Here is a 16,084-nt window from a genome sequence, read left to right on the forward strand (position 1 = left end):
AGAGTTCCTTTGTTTTCTATTAACTCTTTTACTCTTCGACTTTCGAATTCTTCGCCGAGTACAACACTTGTTCTACGCCTTGTTTCTCGCGGATGTTCTTGCTACGTATCCTGATCTTACCCCCAGAGATAATTTTCTAAAAATACTAAGACGGTTAAGCGTCAACTCTTATATAGTATGGTTGATGGGTTCAGTTCATCACGTAGACTAATTGCTTCTTGCGTATAGATTGACTTCACCCAAAGTGGAGCCCGACACAACCACAACCGGTTATCCATGGCCCACCTGAAGCTACCTTCGTTCTTCCTACATCCACCAGCACTATGTCCTCCTCAACAGCTAATCGTGGGTTATCGCACCCCGGAGTCCTACATGAATATGCATGTCGCTAGCTTGACCCACCGAGAAGAATGACAAGCTGATAAAATGCCCGTTAGGCTCCCCGCCTCGTAGCATTCGAGTTCACCTCGCCCGCCAATGCAGGCAATAAAAAAAACAGCCTCATCTTCATCGGCGGCCTCACCGACGGACTCTGCACCGTCCCCTATGTCTCCAAGCTCGCCGAAGCTCTGGAGGAGACAGAATGGTCGCTCTTCTCGATCCTGCTCTCTTCATCCTACGGCGGCTGGGGCGTCAGCAGTCTCGACCGCGACGTCGAGGAGATCGCACAGTGCGTGCGGTACATTCGAGATCTGAAATCTTCTCGGCTGCCGGGAGCGCCGTCGCAGTCGGGCAAGATTGTGATCATGGGTCATTCGACCGGCAGCCAGGATGTGCTGCACTATATCTACTCGGCTAACCCCCTTGTGGCCAATGAATTTCAGAAGGGCGTTCAGCATCTGGTCCGGCCGGAGCTTGATGGCGCAATTCTGCAGGCACCGTGTTCGGATCGAGAAGCGTTTATGATGCACCGCGAGGCGTCGGCTGAGCCGCATAAGATCCGAGGTGTTTTTGACCAGCTTGTCCACTTTGCACGGAGCCAGCCGTACACCGAGGACAAGAGTGACTCCCTGCTTCCGTTAAATATGACTAGTATGCTTGGATTACCGCCTGATCCGCTCAGCGCTCGGAGATTCCTGAGTCTGGCAAGTCCGGACAGTCCCGCGAACCCGTCGGAAGATGATCTGTTCAGTTCGGACTTGAGCGACGAGCGCCTAAAGCAGACTTTCGGGATGATTGCAACCCAAGGTATCATGCGATCGAAGCTTATGGTGTTGTATTCCGGCGAAGATGAGTATTGTCCAGAGTGGGTGGACAAGGAGAAGCTGCTTCGGAGGTGGAAAGCTGCCGCGGAAGCTGGTGGCGCTTCTTGGGATGTGGAGAACAGCGCGATCGTTGCTGGTGCAAGCCACGCTGTCGATTCGATTGGCCAGGCGGAATTGGTTGAGCGGGTGCTACGCTATCTGCGGAGTCTTTGAATGGAGTTCCCGGAGGAAGAGAGATAGGAATTCGCCGTTAATCACAAATTCAGAGGAGAAAAGATCAAAACACCGCCCCAACAGGGTACAATTGAAGAGACAAAAGAAAATCGAAGATCGGGGGGTATATGACGGAGTTAGGGATCAGTCCGGCTGGTAATAATCACACAAAGCTCAAACCTTCAGCCAGAGGTTCAGCACACCCTTGAGGTACTCGACAATCTCAGAGCCACCCAGCTTGCTCTCCCCGTAAAGCCGATCCACAAAAGTAATCGGACACTCAGCCACCTTGTACCCCATGGCCTTCGCCCGCACCATCATCTCCATCTGGAAACTGTACCCCTTGCTCTCGGTGCTGGTGATCACCTTCTCCAGAACACTTTTCTTGTACAGACGGAAACTGCCGGTCAAGTCACTGACACCGGGCATCAACATGACATCCGCTATGAGGTTGGCCGTGCGCGAGGTGAACTTGCGGAACAAATCCCATCCGTACACACCACCCTTGATGTTCCCGCGGTTGGCGTAGCGCGTGCCCGTCACAATGTCCGCATCCGTCTCCAGCTGGATCCTGATCATCTCGGGGATGAACTTGGGGTGGTGGCTGAAATCGGCGTCCATGATGATTACGAAGTTGCCCGTTGTGTATTTCAGGCCGTGCACGTAGGCGGTGCCCAGACCCAGCTTGCCTTCGCGGGGCTTCAGCACAATGTGCTCGGGTCCGTAGAGTTTCTGGAGCTGCTTGGCAATGTCGAGGGTGCCGTCAGGGGAGCCGTCGTCGACCACGATGACCTCCCAGTCGAGTTTTCTGTAGTGAACGACGTTAGCTATGCAATTGGGTCAGAATGTGGGAGGGAGTGGTCCGTACTCTTCGTTGAATGTCCTCTGAATCAGCCAGACAATAATAGGGAGGTTCCGACGCTCATTGTAAGTGGGCAGGATCACCGAGTACTTGTTCTTGGTGGCGATCATCTTGAAATTGTGCTTTCCTCAAACGAACACCCAATGGGGGAGAACAAAGAGGCAGAGTAGAATGGCGTCAAGGGAAGAATAGATAGAAGAATAATAGGGAGCTTAGTTCGTCCCAATCCGCCAGCTTGCCAGTTGCGGCCAGACCCACCGCTGACCGCTCCCGGCAGAACCAGGGACCTTATCACGCCCATGAGCAGGACAAACAGACAAACACATCCATTGCTCGTCGGGCAACATGGACTCGGTCTCGACAAAACACCATCGCAATACCTCCAGGTGTAAGAGTTTTGTTGTATCCATATTCTGTCTTACATACTAATTAATGCTTTTCCAGCTTCACGGCCTCGGAGTGCCACCCGCGGCCCGTTAGACGGAGCAGATCAGTAAGCCATGAGCTCTGGAATCAGATCACTGGCATCACAGACAAGCTGACTCTGGCCAGCCCACTTTCTCCCACCTTGCCCGCTTCCCCCACCTCACCACTACGAGTATTGCCGAGTATCGATGACTTTTCGGGGGATACATTCCATGAGTTGGATCCGCTCGCCCCAGATGATCTCCCAGAGACCTTGGGAAAGGACCTTTCCTTCCTTCTCCGACCAAACATCTACCATACACTATCTCCTATTGATATCCCATCACCCCTGCGCTCCGAATTTATTGTCTTGAATCCAAGCGAGCCACTCTCCGCATCTCTGAGCGTCCTCGAGAAACTGCTAGCGGAGGGCCGGTTCCTCATCGCAGCGCATTTCGCCGGCGCCATCTTGACTTCTTCTCTGATATCATCGACGAACATCAAGATGATTTTTGCCTTGTTTTATGCCCGGCTTGCATCCCTGGAACTGTCGGGAAATACCCTTCTCGCCGCACAAGAATCCAAGGCCCTGGAAGATCTAAACTCGAGCTTTTACTACATTGATTCTGATTTTGATAAATCGGAGACGGACAAGGAGCGCCACCACCCCGTCGAGCGTTACCCACGCCATATCGTCCCGTGGCCACTCAGAGTTCTAGCAGTGAGGCTGCAGAGCATTGGATTTGGTGATCCCCGCAGGAGTATTGGCGGTTTATATGAGATTGGCCTCGAAGCACGGAGAGAGATTATGAGGAGCGATATTCCCGAAGAAGAAAGAGAAATCTGGAGACGCCGACTAGCAGATCTGGGCATTCGGAGCGTCAATGCGCTGGTGGAAATGGGCGATCTAGATGCGGCGAAAAGGTCCCTCGATAATCTGCGGGATTCCAATCCAGAGACCAGCATGACCAAGATGAGAAAGGCACTTCTGTTGCTGCGGATTGGGGATATAGACGCGGCCAGCAAGGTTTTCAGTGCCGAGGACGAGTCCTCCAGAGAATCTGCACTGCTCCAGCCGCTCTTGAGTATGGCGGATGGTCGCTATCCCACCGCGGTGGAGGAATGGCGGGCTCTTCAGCAGGAGGGTACTCGGACAGATGACGCGCTTGTCGCTCAGAATCTGGCAGTGTGTCTGCTGTATATGGGTCGACTGGATGAGGTATGTTGTACTGCCGAAACTGCTCGTGGGCCTTACTGACATTCTCTAGGCTCGCGTGCTCCTTGAATCTCAAGTCTCCGCCAATCACTCCTTTAGCAGCTTGGTCTTCAACCTGTCAACTGTCTACGAGCTCTGCTCCGATGGCGCGAGTAGCTTGAAAGGGCAGCTGGCTGCCTCCATCGCCCAACAGCCCGTGTCCGGGCATACGAACCTGGACCGGCCGAATGCGGATTTGAAACTATAATGCTCGCAATGAAGATTTCGGTGGTCTGGAGCTCTGTAAAAATGCCGTTATGAAGATGATCTATTTGTTCATGAAGAAACAAACCCATGCTAAGAATACAGCTGCTCCCAAGAACAGCCCGATGCTTGTCCATCATATTCAAACCCACACTGAAGAATCACCAAATACGCCTAACTCCTTTTCAATCACGCGCGAGTAGAGCATGACATGCTCTTCTGCAGTCCGCATCCTCTATGCTCCATCCGTCTTTGTCGGCAGCGATCCTGGCGGAGGCCGTGGTTTGGGCTTTCGGATGATAATCCGGTCTCCTTCTCTCTGCCAGCCCAGCTTCTCCGTGTCGACCAACTTCTCCCACGTCCAGCTTTGGTCGTTCCCCGTGCAGCCACCCAATACCCAGCTGATCGGGACGCTGAGATACGCACTTCCCACAGCCTTGAGGGCATGCCTCCGAACTCGATCCACAGCCCAGTCCAGCACAGCACGGTTATAGGAATCTACACTCTTGCGGACCTGCCAGAAGACAATCCAGTTGTCGTGCATCAGCGCGCGCAAGACGTCATCGACAGTCTGGGACTCGAATCCATGCTCGCGACGTGCCCGTGCGCGCAGCTCAAAGGCTGCTACCATGTCCCCCTGCCGGCAGGCATAATCGAGAATGAGATATGAGACCAGCTCCTTGATCTCCGAGTCGGGCAGTGGGTGTGAGGGCGAGTGCAACTTGTCGAGGACGTGTCGCAGGGACGGGAAGTAGGATGGTGGATGCTGGGTGAGAATGGATAGGCGGATTGAGAAGACATGGACACGCTGGGAGAAGGCGATGGGGGTGGATGCGGCCGTGGCTAGGAGGGCTTCTCGGAGCTTGCGGAGGGACAAGAGGAGGGTTGACAGCTCTGCCGAAGGTGGCGGGACACCCTTTTCAGTGGACGGAGTTGTTTTTGTCTTTGTGGGCTGCGCGGCGGGTGGGTTGGACGTTGCATCTGCCGAAGGACTGGTGGGCAGCGAGGCCAGGGCGGCGTCCAGGTGTTTGGCGTGGCGGGCGCAAAAGCTCATGTATCGCTCGACAATCTTGTCAAAGTAGTCCTGCTGGGCTTTGTGGTCGAGCAGTTTCTTGTCACCCTTGGACACAAATCCGACCCTCTCCAGGGAATCTGCGATCGGCCGCAGCCGGCTGCCCTGGGTCGTTGGCTGCTGCATTGGTGAGGAAGGAAGAAACCACCGTATCGTTATCGGGTTATCTACCTATCGTGTTTGCACAGTTTGCCCAACCTGGACCGAGGTTTGCCTGGTTTGCCCCAACGAAGACACATGCCCCAACTGTTGTATTCTTGCCTGTTATATACTCTCTGATCCCCTCTTTTTCACCCTCTCCAACTCACCATCTGCTGTGCTTCTGCCGGTCTCCGCCAATTCCACCAATTTCCAACTCGCCTGCAACAGCTCTACTACTAAGGTGCACGTGTGGTCCATGGCCCGTCAACGTCGTCCAGAGCGCAAGGGCTCTGACCAGACTGCCGCTATCGCCACAGAGGTCCTGGAGACTCCGCCCAACGTCGTCGGGAGGCTACTGCATTGGAATGATCTGCCGGCCTGGCAGCGCGACAACCAGCACATTCACACGGGCTATCGGCCGCCATCGTCCTCGTTCATCGCCTCGTTCCAATCACTCGGCTACCTTCACAATGAATCTGTCAACATATATTCTCATTTATTGCCGGGATTGATGGCCGTACCCGCGGCATATCAATTGCACCGCTCTCTCGCACCGCGTTACCAGACAGCTGCGGACTCGGACATTGCTGCCTTCATCTGCTTCTTCGCTGGCGCGGCATTCTGTCTGGGCATGTCTGCGACTTACCACACGATCTCCAACCACTCACCTGCTGTTGCTCGGATAGGCAATGGCCTCGATTACATTGGGATCGTGGGGCTCATCGTAGGCAGCTTTGTCCCCAGTATTTTCTACGGCTTTTACTGCGTGCCCGACCTCCAGCGGCTTTACTGGACAATGATCTGTACCATCGGAGCGGGCTGTGCCTGCGTCTCGATCCTTCCACAGTTCCGCACGCCTCACTGGAGGCCATTTCGGGCGACCATGTTCATCGGAATGGGTCTGTCTGCCGCCTTTCCTGTCCTCCATGGTCTTCAAATGTTCGGATTTGCTCGCATGCGGCAGCAAATGGGTCTTGAGTGGGTGCTACTTCAGGGCTTTCTGTATATTCTTGGCGCGTCAATCTACGCAGCCCGGGTGCCGGAGCGCCTGCGGCCGGGTAAGTTTGACATCTGGGGTAGCTCCCATCAGATCTTTCACGTGTTGGTGGTCTGCGCAGCGGTGGCCCATCTGACAGGCTTGCTCAAGGCCTTCGACTATCGGCACAGCGGGACTGCCGAAATGTGTCAGATTCCACGCAGCTGAGCTGGGACCCTGTTTAGAAAGCCACGCGCAGCTACCGGGGAGGTTGGACAGCATGCTCATCGCAGTTAGAATAGCATGAAATGAAACATTTCCACGCTGTAGTGTACATGGCTCGATCCTCTTCGTTGGACTCGAAGGACCCTCCTGACGAGGACCCGGCCTTTCAAGGTCGGCGTGTGCGACGATGACCGCGCGAGGGCTCAGAACGCAGCGGTGAAGCTCTGGAAAGAAGTATATTCGGTCAGCCGTGGCCTTTTCGTCTATATTTTCACATGGCAGAGGCCGGTGGGAGTTCTCGCTCGCTAGAAGCCACAACTTATTTGTTTTACTTTCGTTTTTGATGTTGCATCACAGTGTGCGACGCCAACCTGGGACCTTGAGGGTCGAGTTCGTGCGCCGCCTCCTATCACGAGCTGCGCAAAAATAGGAAGACCAGCCAAGCAGATCCATCAATGCATCAATGGGAGGGGACCCTTTTACTTCACACTCATGCGCGGTGGATCAGACGGAGCGTCTGGGGTTTCACAGCGGCTGACACGGTTTATGCGGCTGTCGTCGGGTCCCCAGGTATCCGAATGCCAGAGTGACATTGTTTCTACTATGGGCGCTGGAGCTTGTTCTTATTCCTGGTTTATATATGGAGCGGACGGTCATCACGATCATCAAGGAGCTCTTCGAGACCCGTCAATCATCATTGCGATCTCGCTTCTCGGAAAGCCGTTGACTATCGGTCCCGATGCTGGCTGAGCCATATGGCAATCCATACCCGGCGGGTGATGCACCGAAATTGCGAACTGCGTGCGAGAACTGCCGACAATCCAAGGTGAAGTGTAATCTGTCCGGCAAGAACGCCTGCACTCGGTGTCTACGCCACAGCCTGCAGTGTCAGTACGGCTTCGCCAACCGGTCCGGCAAGCCAAAGGGCAGCAAAAATCGATCCACGCTCCGGAAATTGGGTCAGCTGAAGGAAGAAAAGCCGCGGTGTAGATTGGGTCCGATACGAGGGCATGGGTCGGTGGCTGATATGGAGCCGTTTATTCCAACCGTTTATATGGGGCGACTTTCTGAGCCGCTCGATGATGACGTTAGTCCTTTCTCTTTCTTTCTTTCTTTCTTTCTTTCGTTGTCTACCCATTCTAAGTCAGGGTTTCCTTTTAGTTGTGTTTGATGTCAGGCCAGCTAGGGTTGTGGGAAAGTCCACGAAGCTTCGGCAGTGTCGCCACGCTCGAGGCATCTGTCTACCCTGGGCAACTGACGTCCGAGTCGCTACAGAGGCTGGATAGCTCACCGTTAGCCGATGTCGCGGATCCTAGCTGCGCATCTCTCCCCGCTGGACTTGAATATCCTCAGACACCTGTCACGCCTGCATTCATACCCCGAGATTCCATGACTACCGAAACTTCTGGTTTATCACTGGCAGGCTCCGTTTCCTCTCTCTATCTCCAACCACCATGCGAGTGTGTGGAGAGGCACCTCTTCCACATGGACCGTCTCAGCCATCTGGTAGCTCAGTCGGTGCCGCCGCGATTCGACCATAGTCTACAGGCTATCAGGACCTCTTTCCATGCATGCCAAATATTCATTCAGTGCAGCAAGTGCGCCAAAGATAGCTCGAATCTACTCCTGACGATCTCGGCCCTCAACCTCACCTTACAGCTTTTCGAATATTGGGTGTCGCAAGAGACATCTCGGACCTCGCGGCCGGACCGCGGACCCGATCTTCGCTATGGATACTACGAGACCGGCCATGAAGAGAACCGGCAGATCCGCAACTTTCTCGTCCGGGCCCTATTACTACAATGTCGGAGTGTACTGTCGGTGTTAAAGACCGCCATCAACTCAGCTGCTCTTCCATCACCAAAGCTGGTCGATGTTGAGAGATCTGCCGAGCCGACACCAACCGAGGACTGCATCGGCTGCGTGTCATTTTGTGCAACAGTCCCGAATCTGGACCCCGATTTTTTGAACGGCACCCCTGGCAGCAGACAGCTGCTGCCAATCGTCGTGGGTTATGAAGCAACGGTGGAGGCATTTTTGTATTCGATGTCGTCGGCAGGTTGCATCTGCGGTGGCATGAGAAGTTGAATGGCCATGTAATTTGTCTATAGGGGCGGACATCGTCGAATTCCAGACCGTACCCCGAAGTCGGGAAAATAATTCACATTGTGAGCTTAGGGTACTCATTAACTATAGAAAGAAAGGCACAGCGTAGTTTCTTTTGAATGCATTCCATACGTGTCGCCGATATGGTTCCCCACACTCTCGGGCCATGGGCGGGCCTCGGCACTTCCAGTCTCGAATCGCCGACAAACAACCAGAGCCTGTATAAATCCCTGGGCCCCGCACTTTCTCCCTCACGGATTTCTTATCCATCACACGTACCCAGTACAATAATAATGGCTCCTCAAGACCGTATCGCCCAGGTGAACAAGCACCTCAACTACCCTGCTGGCGTGCTGGCCGGCCAGGTCGCCATCATCACCGGCGCGGGCCAAGGTATCGGCGCCGAGGCTGCGCGGCTATTTGCCAACGAGGGCGCAAAGGTCATCGTCGCGGACATTGATGCCCGTACGTAAATTCTTTCTGGACATCGGTTAATCAAGCTCACTCTCAAAACAGAAAAGGCCAATGGTGTCGCTGACGCCATCAACGCCGCCGAGCCCGGGCGCGCCCTCGCGGTCATCGGCGATATCCTGGACGCCAACTACATCAACGATCTAGTGAAGCGCGCTGCCGAGTTCGGTGGCGGTAAGATCCATATTATTGTGAACAATGCCGGGTTCACATGGGACGCAGTCGTTCACAAGGTTAGTCTTCCTCGGATACGTGTATGAACGCCATTGCTAAAGGATCACCCGTAGATGACCGATAGGCAATGGGAGACGATGCTGGCAGTGCACAACACGGCGCCCTTCCGACTGGTGCGTGCTGCGGCGCCCTACTTCCGCGTCAAGGACAAGGAGCCGCGGGTGATCATCAACATCAGTAGCACGAGCGGCATTCACGGCAATGCGTATGTTCCTACTCCTGTTTCTCTCCCCCATTTCTGCTCCTTCGGCTAAGTGAATGAATGCATGATAGCGGCCAAACCAACTACGCCGTCGCCAAAGCCGGCGTCGTCGGCCTGACCAAGACCATTGCCAAAGAATGGGGCCCTGCCTTCGGCGTGCGCTCCAACACCATTGCCTTTGGCTACGTGACCACCCGTCTGACGGCCGCCAAGGAGGCAGGTGCTTTCATTACCCAACCCGACGGCACCAAGGTCGCCCTCGGAATCCCCGGCAAGCAGCTTGACGCTAAGAAGGGCACCGATGCGAAGGCCGAGGCCAACGCCTATCCAGATATCCCGCTGCGGCGCCCGGCTAGCCCTGAGGAGGCGGCGAGGTCCATTCTGGGTGTTGCTAGTCCGTGGTTCTCGTATGTTAATGGGGAGACTATCCGGGTTACTGGTGGGCGGAATATGTAAATACTTGTATAGGGCACTACATATCCATTGGTTCATAGCAGCATTGTATCATGGTTTTTGCCTGACGATTCGAGCTCGGCTTTTGTTCTATCATTTTGCTGCTCCTTGCTAGTCAACCCGATGATGCCATACGTATATACTTTGGAGGCCTCATCCAGGCGAGTCCATCAATACAAAACTAATAGACAAACATTCAATGATGTGAATAACTCTCCGATTATAACTTGAAGGCATCACTGGTTGCGCAGTTACTAGCTTAGAGGTACCTTAATCCTCACTCTACACTATGTGATATTCGCATCTCATTGGACATGGCCACGGCAAGAAGACCGTGGTGGGGCTCAATAAAGGCCCATCCATCGTCCCTCCATCACGCAATTCCTTAATTTTCATCTTTTTTTAGACAATAAGATAGTGCTAATACGAAGCCAACATGTCTCCCTCCGCAGCAATGACGCTGCGCGACTCATTCGGCGACCGCAAATTGCCTGGTATCTCGCGTAAGATCACCGCGTGTGTTCTGTGCCGGAAACTCAAGGTGAATACTTAGTGCTGGGATCATTTACCAAGCTAACGATTATGGTAGATAAAATGCCATATGAATGATAATAAAGCACCATGCAATCGCTGTAAAGCTCGCGGGCTGCCATGCACGGTCAACAAGAGCTTGCAGATGCTCTTGGAGAACGATGTGTCATGGAAGGAAAAGATGGAGGGGCGGATGGGTCAGCTTGAGCAGGCTCTCAGACAGAGTACCAATCAGCCCTCTACCGTTCCTTCATTCAGTGTCAATTCCTCGGGACCATCACAGGGGTCTGCCGGTCTTGAAGCAGACAGATCCAGCATTGCACCTCCTACACCTTGGGTAATATCCAGCAACGTCACATTGAATCTGTCCTGTAGTCTGGGAGCTTTTCCAGCGTCGTCAATGATTAGTCTCACACTGACTGATGCTGGGGGACACTCAGGACAGACTTCCGATCTGGTTTCGTGTGGACTGATCCCGCACAATGAGGCCGAAGATTTTTTTGCATTCTACAAACAGAATCTAAATCCTTGTATCCACCATATCCTTACAGAAAGCGACACATTTCCAATCATACGAGCAAGGTCTCCACTCTTACTTGCCGCAATCTGCACAGTATCTGCTTTATGCACTGGCTCGAAACACTATGCGCCTATACTCAAATACTTCACAACTCAAGTCTCTGGAAAAGTATTCTCAAGTAGGCACACATTTGACGATGTGCGTGCTCTCTGCATTGGCGCTCTCTGGCTCAATGAGGTCTCGACAGCACTGAACAGTCTAGGTACGTCCCTCTACTTCACTCCGTTCCTATCCCCAAGTATATCATCACGTCTCTAATAGAAGAAAAGCTGTCCGCATCGCAACCGAACTCGACCTCCACAGATGCATCACCAAAATGCCACATACAAAGCGCGCCTGCTACGACCGCACACGGCTCTACTGGCTCGTCTACCTATGCGACCACCACAGCTCCCTAAGCCACGGTCGCCCGCCACTAACCCGCGACTTTCAATCATTGCGTAAACCGCGCGAGTTCCTACAGAGCTATTTCACCAACCCGTCTGATTTGACACTTATCAGTCAGGTGGAGATGTGGTCGCTCAGCAGCAAAGTCTTTGATATGTTTGGCGCTGATATCGAGTGGCATGTTGCTAGTCAGCGAGGTGCGGAATTGGCTCAACTGAGTAATTCGTATGAGCGCTGGTCTGAGGAGTGGTTGGATATGCTCTCTTTCGGCGATCCATCGACGACGAATACGTTCTCGTGTCGGGTCTTCGATCTTTATTTCCACTCTGCAAAGCTATACCTCTACTCGCATATCTTCCGTGGTCCGTCCCCGGAGGAAGATACAAGGTCAAAACTATCGGCTGAGTCCACGACTGGGGTGAATAGGTTTGTTCAGGGAGCTCTGAAAAGCGCCTTGTCTATCGTCCGCTGTATAGTCGATAACACCCAGCCATGGCCATGGCTTGAAACCCTTCCGGTATATCTGGGGGCAATGACTGCATTCGCCTGTGTCGTTTTGGTGAAAGCATCACGGCATCAGGGAGTCTTGTCCCAAGATATGTTGCAAACCGGTGTAGATGTCCCTGGTTACCTGCGTCGACTGGTCCAAGTACTTCGGGCGTCACCGGTTGTGGACTCACCGACTCATCCTTTGTTGAATATTGCGCGGAGTCTGGAGGTAGCCACGAACGGAGAGCAACAGCAGGAGCATAGTCACCAGACTACTTCTTCTGCGTTGTCTTGGGATTATATCCCGGACTTGGACATGGATTTTGGGTGCTTTGATCTATTTACGAATGAGGAGGCTTTGGATTCCTCTGTTCAGGGGGCTGTGTTTACGGAGGTATAATGTTAGGGTGTATTATATTGAAGTGGAATATGCCTTCCTAATGCATCACTAATCTTGCTCGCACCACAACACTAAGTAACGGTAAATCCGTTGCCATGGTTATCTTGTACCTCATTTGAACGCCCCTTTCCCCTATGCGCACTATCCTTGCCCATAGAGGATTAGTAGGCAGCCAAAAAAGGCAGGCCCATTAATCCTTCTACTTAGGATGAGGCAGCCCCTGGAATCGGCCACTCTTTGTCCTCACCCTGACCTTCCAACCAGGGCAAGCAAGCCTGGTACAAAGCTTTGATTTCACCATTGCCTAAACCCAAGAACTTCTCAAAGAGCTCCTTATCAAAGCGCTCGATAAAAGCCAGCTGGCAAGCATACAACAGATCCGCAAACCCAGGCTTTTCGCCTTCGAAGAACGGACCTTTCTTGCCCTCCTTTCCTTTTAGCATTTTAATCAGCGCCGCAGACTCGGTCTCGACCAATTTCCACAACTTGTCCAGAGTCTCCTTGTCCGTCGGCCTCACCTCCGACAACGGTTTCCCAAGGGCCGCAGACCGCGTCTCGAGGAAGTACTTCTGTCCCCGCGGGTCCAAATGGTCTGCCACGCGCGGGATGATGAACGGTCGGAACCCGGGCTCCAGCAGACTCGCGATCTTGCCCACGGCGACGACCAGTGCGTAGCTGGCGTCGCCGGATGGGAACAGCGGCGGGGACGGGAATACTTTGTCGAGGTGCATCGCGATCGGAAGTGAATCCATCATGGCTCCGCTGGGGTTCGAGGTCACCGAGGACTTGTGAATGATTGCTGGCAGCGTGTATGGTCTGCCCTGTTCGTTGGGTGGCAAGCCCAAGCTGGTGATGAGGGGCTTGATGTCCGGATAGGAGATCCAGCTCTGGGTGTAGGGGATGCCTTTGAAATTGAGCACTGCCCGAATCTTTAAAGTGTTATGGGACCATGATTTAGAGGCGCCTGGGATGTATTGCATTAGCCTGGGCTGTTCGATAATTCGATTGCGGGGCAGCTTGCAGACCTGGTTGATCGGAGAAGATGTCGAAGAAGTGAACGCGCTCGTCGTCGGCCATCGTTGTCGATTTTTGGGTCTTCTTGAAAGATATGAAGGAAGTGGGTTGTTCATTAACACTACTGTACCAAGATGATTTAGTCGATCGCCGGGTTTCTATAGGAGTGGGGCGAGATACGGGGGAAGACCGGAGATCCGAGTCATGGGAGCGGCCTGTCCTGGCCAATAGAACCCATCAGAGAATAGCGAAAACTCACCGGGAGCCTAAAGAGAAGACTAAAGAAATTATATTCTTCCTCTCAGCTATTTGCTAAATGATGTCATGTTCTAGACAGTTCTTAGAGTTATAGACGGAGTCGTTTCCACCGAGCGAGGTACCGAACGCATTAGTGCACCTTACCCTCTCGATAGTAATGGCAAGAGTCTCTTCGGATTCCATCTCCACAGAACGACCCAGCCTCCGAGGAGCGAAGAAAGTGCTGTAAAGAGAATAAGAGGCCCGTAAGAGGTCCCATACGCAAAGCGCTGACTGGCCAATATAGTTCCAGCGTTTAGTAGTCCTACACCAGCAATCCCGCCACTTACATATCCAATCCCTCTGACACCATTTAGCAGACCGTAGAGCATTCCAGGGTCAATGGCCTCATTCCTCTCGACAGACTCGCGCTCCATCTGTTTGAGCATCCCTCCCCAGGTAGCGCTGTATCCACCGGAGAAGAAGCCAAACGTCATGGAGAAGACAGTGAGGAGGCCAATGGCGCCCTGCGTGGTCAATCCCCAGAAGAAGAAAGCGGCAAGGGCGGAGCAAATAGGTGGAATTGCGGCTATAGTCTGGACTGAAAGAGTTATTCGCTTATTGTCGCTCAGCCACCCAAAGAAGGAGGAAGCAATAATGCCAGGCGCATTGAAGAGTGCCAGCATCAGGGTGCCTGAGGTCTGAGACAACAAGGCGATGTCTCTGGCGTAGGTGCTCAGATAGGTCTGCGGGATACCATAGCCAGAGCTTTGGAAGATAATGGCGATGCTGTAGAAGTAGATCGATCGGTGTCTGAGGAAATGCCAGGGGATTTTGCGTGCTCGAGTTTGGTGGATTGAGGCTTTCGAAGGGTGGGTGGGTATCAAGAAGATAGCAAAGATACTTAGTCCACCCACAATCGCGGTCCAGGCTTTCAGAGTGGTCCGATAGCCGTAGGCATCGATCAAAGATCGAAGCATGAATGGGCAACTGGTCCCAACGATGTTCTTGCAAGACAGAACGATCCCATATGCTAAAGCACGGTTGCTGGTAGTATACCACTCGCCGAGCGAGAGCGTGGTTGGACTATAGATGAGAGCACACCCCAACGCAGATGTAATGCCCTGAGTTGCGAGCAAGTGCCAGACAGTGGTGCTGTAAGAGGAAAGAAAGAAACTGACGCATGCAATCACTGTGCCACAAAGAGCGGCAACTTGGCGTCGATGAGCCCATCGCCTGGTGAATAGCGCGAAGAGGAAGGGCATGGAGAGGTACATGACACCATTAGCGGTCGTGCCGATTACACCCGTAATGTTGCGGTCTCCTTCAAATGTCCAGTTGTCAAAGTAATATTCCTGGAAGACACCGTAGCTCATCGCAAAGCCTGCATGTGCGTAAGTAGCGTGGTAATCCAGACGCGTGCCCAAACGTACCCCATATTGGTAGTTGGAGTATCCCAGAGCCGATGAGAACACAGAGTTTTGTTCTTTTGGATTCCCTCTGCCTCGAATCGGTCTGCTCCGAATCCATTTGTTCGACGTTGGGAGCGTCTAAACGAAATTCTTCGGTGTCTCTCATTGCGACTGGCACCTGGAGAGGCCAGAATAATTTTAGAGAACGCAAAATAAAGTCGGGAATTATGGTAGTTATCAGCGCGTCCTCGCTCAGCGGCCTGCGGCACGAACCCCGAGCCCGGCATGTCGATCATCTTGGTTCATGTGAGGGTCACATTGGATCCCCACAATTCCTAGCTTACTAGTCAGCTTAATAATGTTTCAATGCTTTAGGTTAATTTCTATCAAACAGACCTTTCATAGTAGAATCGTTGGAATTGCTCCCATTCAGCTCCTTCTCCGTCCAGCAGAGAAAAAATCAACTGCGCATAGTACTTCGTCCACTTGAGGCCAATAGCACATAATTCAATGTTCACTTCAGACCGTGGATTGGCGAAATGCTGGGATAAAGGTAGTACTTTGCCGGGTAGTGATTTCGCTTTTCTGTCTCAATCGCCCCTAGTGCATGGATAACATGTGCATGAATTGAGGGGCTGACCGGGCATTGCTCCAATCTAATAAACCAGTGACAACATAGTCATGTTCGAAGAGCATATTGTTGTAGTGGATATCTAAATGGCATAGCGGAAACGGGCCATATAGATTCTCTTCGGCTAATGTCGAGGTCAACCCCTTTTGAGAAACCAGGCACCGGCTGTATACCCTTCATCTTCGCGGCAGCAAAGTAAACAGCTGTGCCCCAGCTCCTGCTTTGGAAGCATTTTGGATTATGTTAGCTCCTTTGTCCCCAAGCAAGGCTAATCGCCTGCGTTAGTTCTTGTGGCGCATATCAGCCTATCGGTATGGGATATTTGGCCAATGCTGTTGAGTCGGTCTGAATAATGAACCCGTTAGTTACTTCTAAATAT

At 52.8% G+C, this 16,084-nt stretch overlaps 11 protein-coding genes across 11 annotated transcripts; 7 read left to right on the forward strand and 4 right to left on the reverse strand.

Moving 5' to 3' along the window:
* Window positions 1-323: 323 nt before the first annotated feature.
* On the forward strand, window positions 324-1,418 carry N7510_011037 (uncharacterized protein; the record flags this gene model as incomplete). Its single annotated transcript, XM_056982962.1, has 2 exons — window positions 324-365; window positions 438-1,418. 2 exons carry the CDS (start codon window positions 324-326, stop codon window positions 1,416-1,418), a joined length of 1,023 nt encoding a protein of 340 aa, XP_056828456.1.
* A 174-nt stretch (window positions 1,419-1,592) lies between these two features.
* N7510_011038 (dolichyl-phosphate beta-D-mannosyltransferase) lies at window positions 1,593-2,390 on the reverse strand (the record flags this gene model as incomplete). Its single annotated transcript, XM_056982963.1, has 2 exons — window positions 1,593-2,226; window positions 2,287-2,390. 2 exons carry the CDS (start codon window positions 2,388-2,390, stop codon window positions 1,593-1,595), a joined length of 738 nt encoding a protein of 245 aa, XP_056828457.1.
* Window positions 2,391-2,625: 235 nt separating this feature from the next.
* Window positions 2,626-4,148, forward strand: N7510_011039 (uncharacterized protein; the record flags this gene model as incomplete). The annotated part of the gene is made up of 4 exons (XM_056982964.1): window positions 2,626-2,668; window positions 2,725-2,773; window positions 2,833-3,904; window positions 3,954-4,148. The coding sequence occupies 4 exons, from the start codon at window positions 2,626-2,628 to the stop codon at window positions 4,146-4,148; spliced, it is 1,359 nt and encodes a 452-aa protein (XP_056828458.1).
* A 231-nt stretch (window positions 4,149-4,379) lies between these two features.
* On the reverse strand, window positions 4,380-5,342 carry N7510_011040 (uncharacterized protein; the record flags this gene model as incomplete). Its single annotated transcript, XM_056982965.1, has 1 exon — window positions 4,380-5,342. The coding sequence occupies one exon, from the start codon at window positions 5,340-5,342 to the stop codon at window positions 4,380-4,382; it is 963 nt and encodes a 320-aa protein (XP_056828459.1).
* Window positions 5,343-5,613: 271 nt separating this feature from the next.
* On the forward strand, window positions 5,614-6,561 carry N7510_011041 (hemolysin III family protein; the record flags this gene model as incomplete). The annotated part of the gene is made up of 1 exon (XM_056982966.1): window positions 5,614-6,561. One exon carries the CDS (start codon window positions 5,614-5,616, stop codon window positions 6,559-6,561), a length of 948 nt encoding a protein of 315 aa, XP_056828460.1.
* Window positions 6,562-7,297: 736 nt separating this feature from the next.
* N7510_011042 (Zn(II)2Cys6 transcription factor domain-containing protein) lies at window positions 7,298-8,646 on the forward strand (the record flags this gene model as incomplete). Its single annotated transcript, XM_056982967.1, has 2 exons — window positions 7,298-7,649; window positions 7,736-8,646. The coding sequence occupies 2 exons, from the start codon at window positions 7,298-7,300 to the stop codon at window positions 8,644-8,646; spliced, it is 1,263 nt and encodes a 420-aa protein (XP_056828461.1).
* A 311-nt stretch (window positions 8,647-8,957) lies between these two features.
* N7510_011043 (SDR family NAD(P)-dependent oxidoreductase) lies at window positions 8,958-10,027 on the forward strand (the record flags this gene model as incomplete). The annotated part of the gene is made up of 4 exons (XM_056982968.1): window positions 8,958-9,129; window positions 9,181-9,368; window positions 9,423-9,574; window positions 9,643-10,027. 4 exons carry the CDS (start codon window positions 8,958-8,960, stop codon window positions 10,025-10,027), a joined length of 897 nt encoding a protein of 298 aa, XP_056828462.1.
* Window positions 10,028-10,625: 598 nt separating this feature from the next.
* N7510_011044 (uncharacterized protein) lies at window positions 10,626-11,393 on the forward strand (the record flags this gene model as incomplete). Its single annotated transcript, XM_056982969.1, has 1 exon — window positions 10,626-11,393. The coding sequence occupies one exon, from the start codon at window positions 10,626-10,628 to the stop codon at window positions 11,391-11,393; it is 768 nt and encodes a 255-aa protein (XP_056828463.1).
* A 58-nt stretch (window positions 11,394-11,451) lies between these two features.
* On the forward strand, window positions 11,452-12,411 carry N7510_011045 (fungal specific transcription factor domain-containing protein; the record flags this gene model as incomplete). Its single annotated transcript, XM_056982970.1, has 1 exon — window positions 11,452-12,411. The coding sequence occupies one exon, from the start codon at window positions 11,452-11,454 to the stop codon at window positions 12,409-12,411; it is 960 nt and encodes a 319-aa protein (XP_056828464.1).
* A 203-nt stretch (window positions 12,412-12,614) lies between these two features.
* Window positions 12,615-13,541, reverse strand: N7510_011046 (glutathione S-transferase family protein; the record flags this gene model as incomplete). The annotated part of the gene is made up of 1 exon (XM_056982971.1): window positions 12,615-13,541. The coding sequence occupies one exon, from the start codon at window positions 13,539-13,541 to the stop codon at window positions 12,615-12,617; it is 927 nt and encodes a 308-aa protein (XP_056828465.1).
* A 282-nt stretch (window positions 13,542-13,823) lies between these two features.
* On the reverse strand, window positions 13,824-15,038 carry N7510_011047 (monocarboxylate transporter; the record flags this gene model as incomplete). The annotated part of the gene is made up of 1 exon (XM_056982972.1): window positions 13,824-15,038. One exon carries the CDS (start codon window positions 15,036-15,038, stop codon window positions 13,824-13,826), a length of 1,215 nt encoding a protein of 404 aa, XP_056828466.1.
* Between the last annotated feature and the right edge of the window lie 1,046 nt (window positions 15,039-16,084).

This window comes from Penicillium lagena (genome assembly GCF_028827675.1).
Source record: "Penicillium lagena strain IBT 129212 chromosome Unknown utg000008l_segment0_segment0, whole genome shotgun sequence".
Lineage (NCBI taxonomy): Eukaryota > Fungi > Ascomycota > Eurotiomycetes > Eurotiales > Aspergillaceae > Penicillium > Penicillium lagena.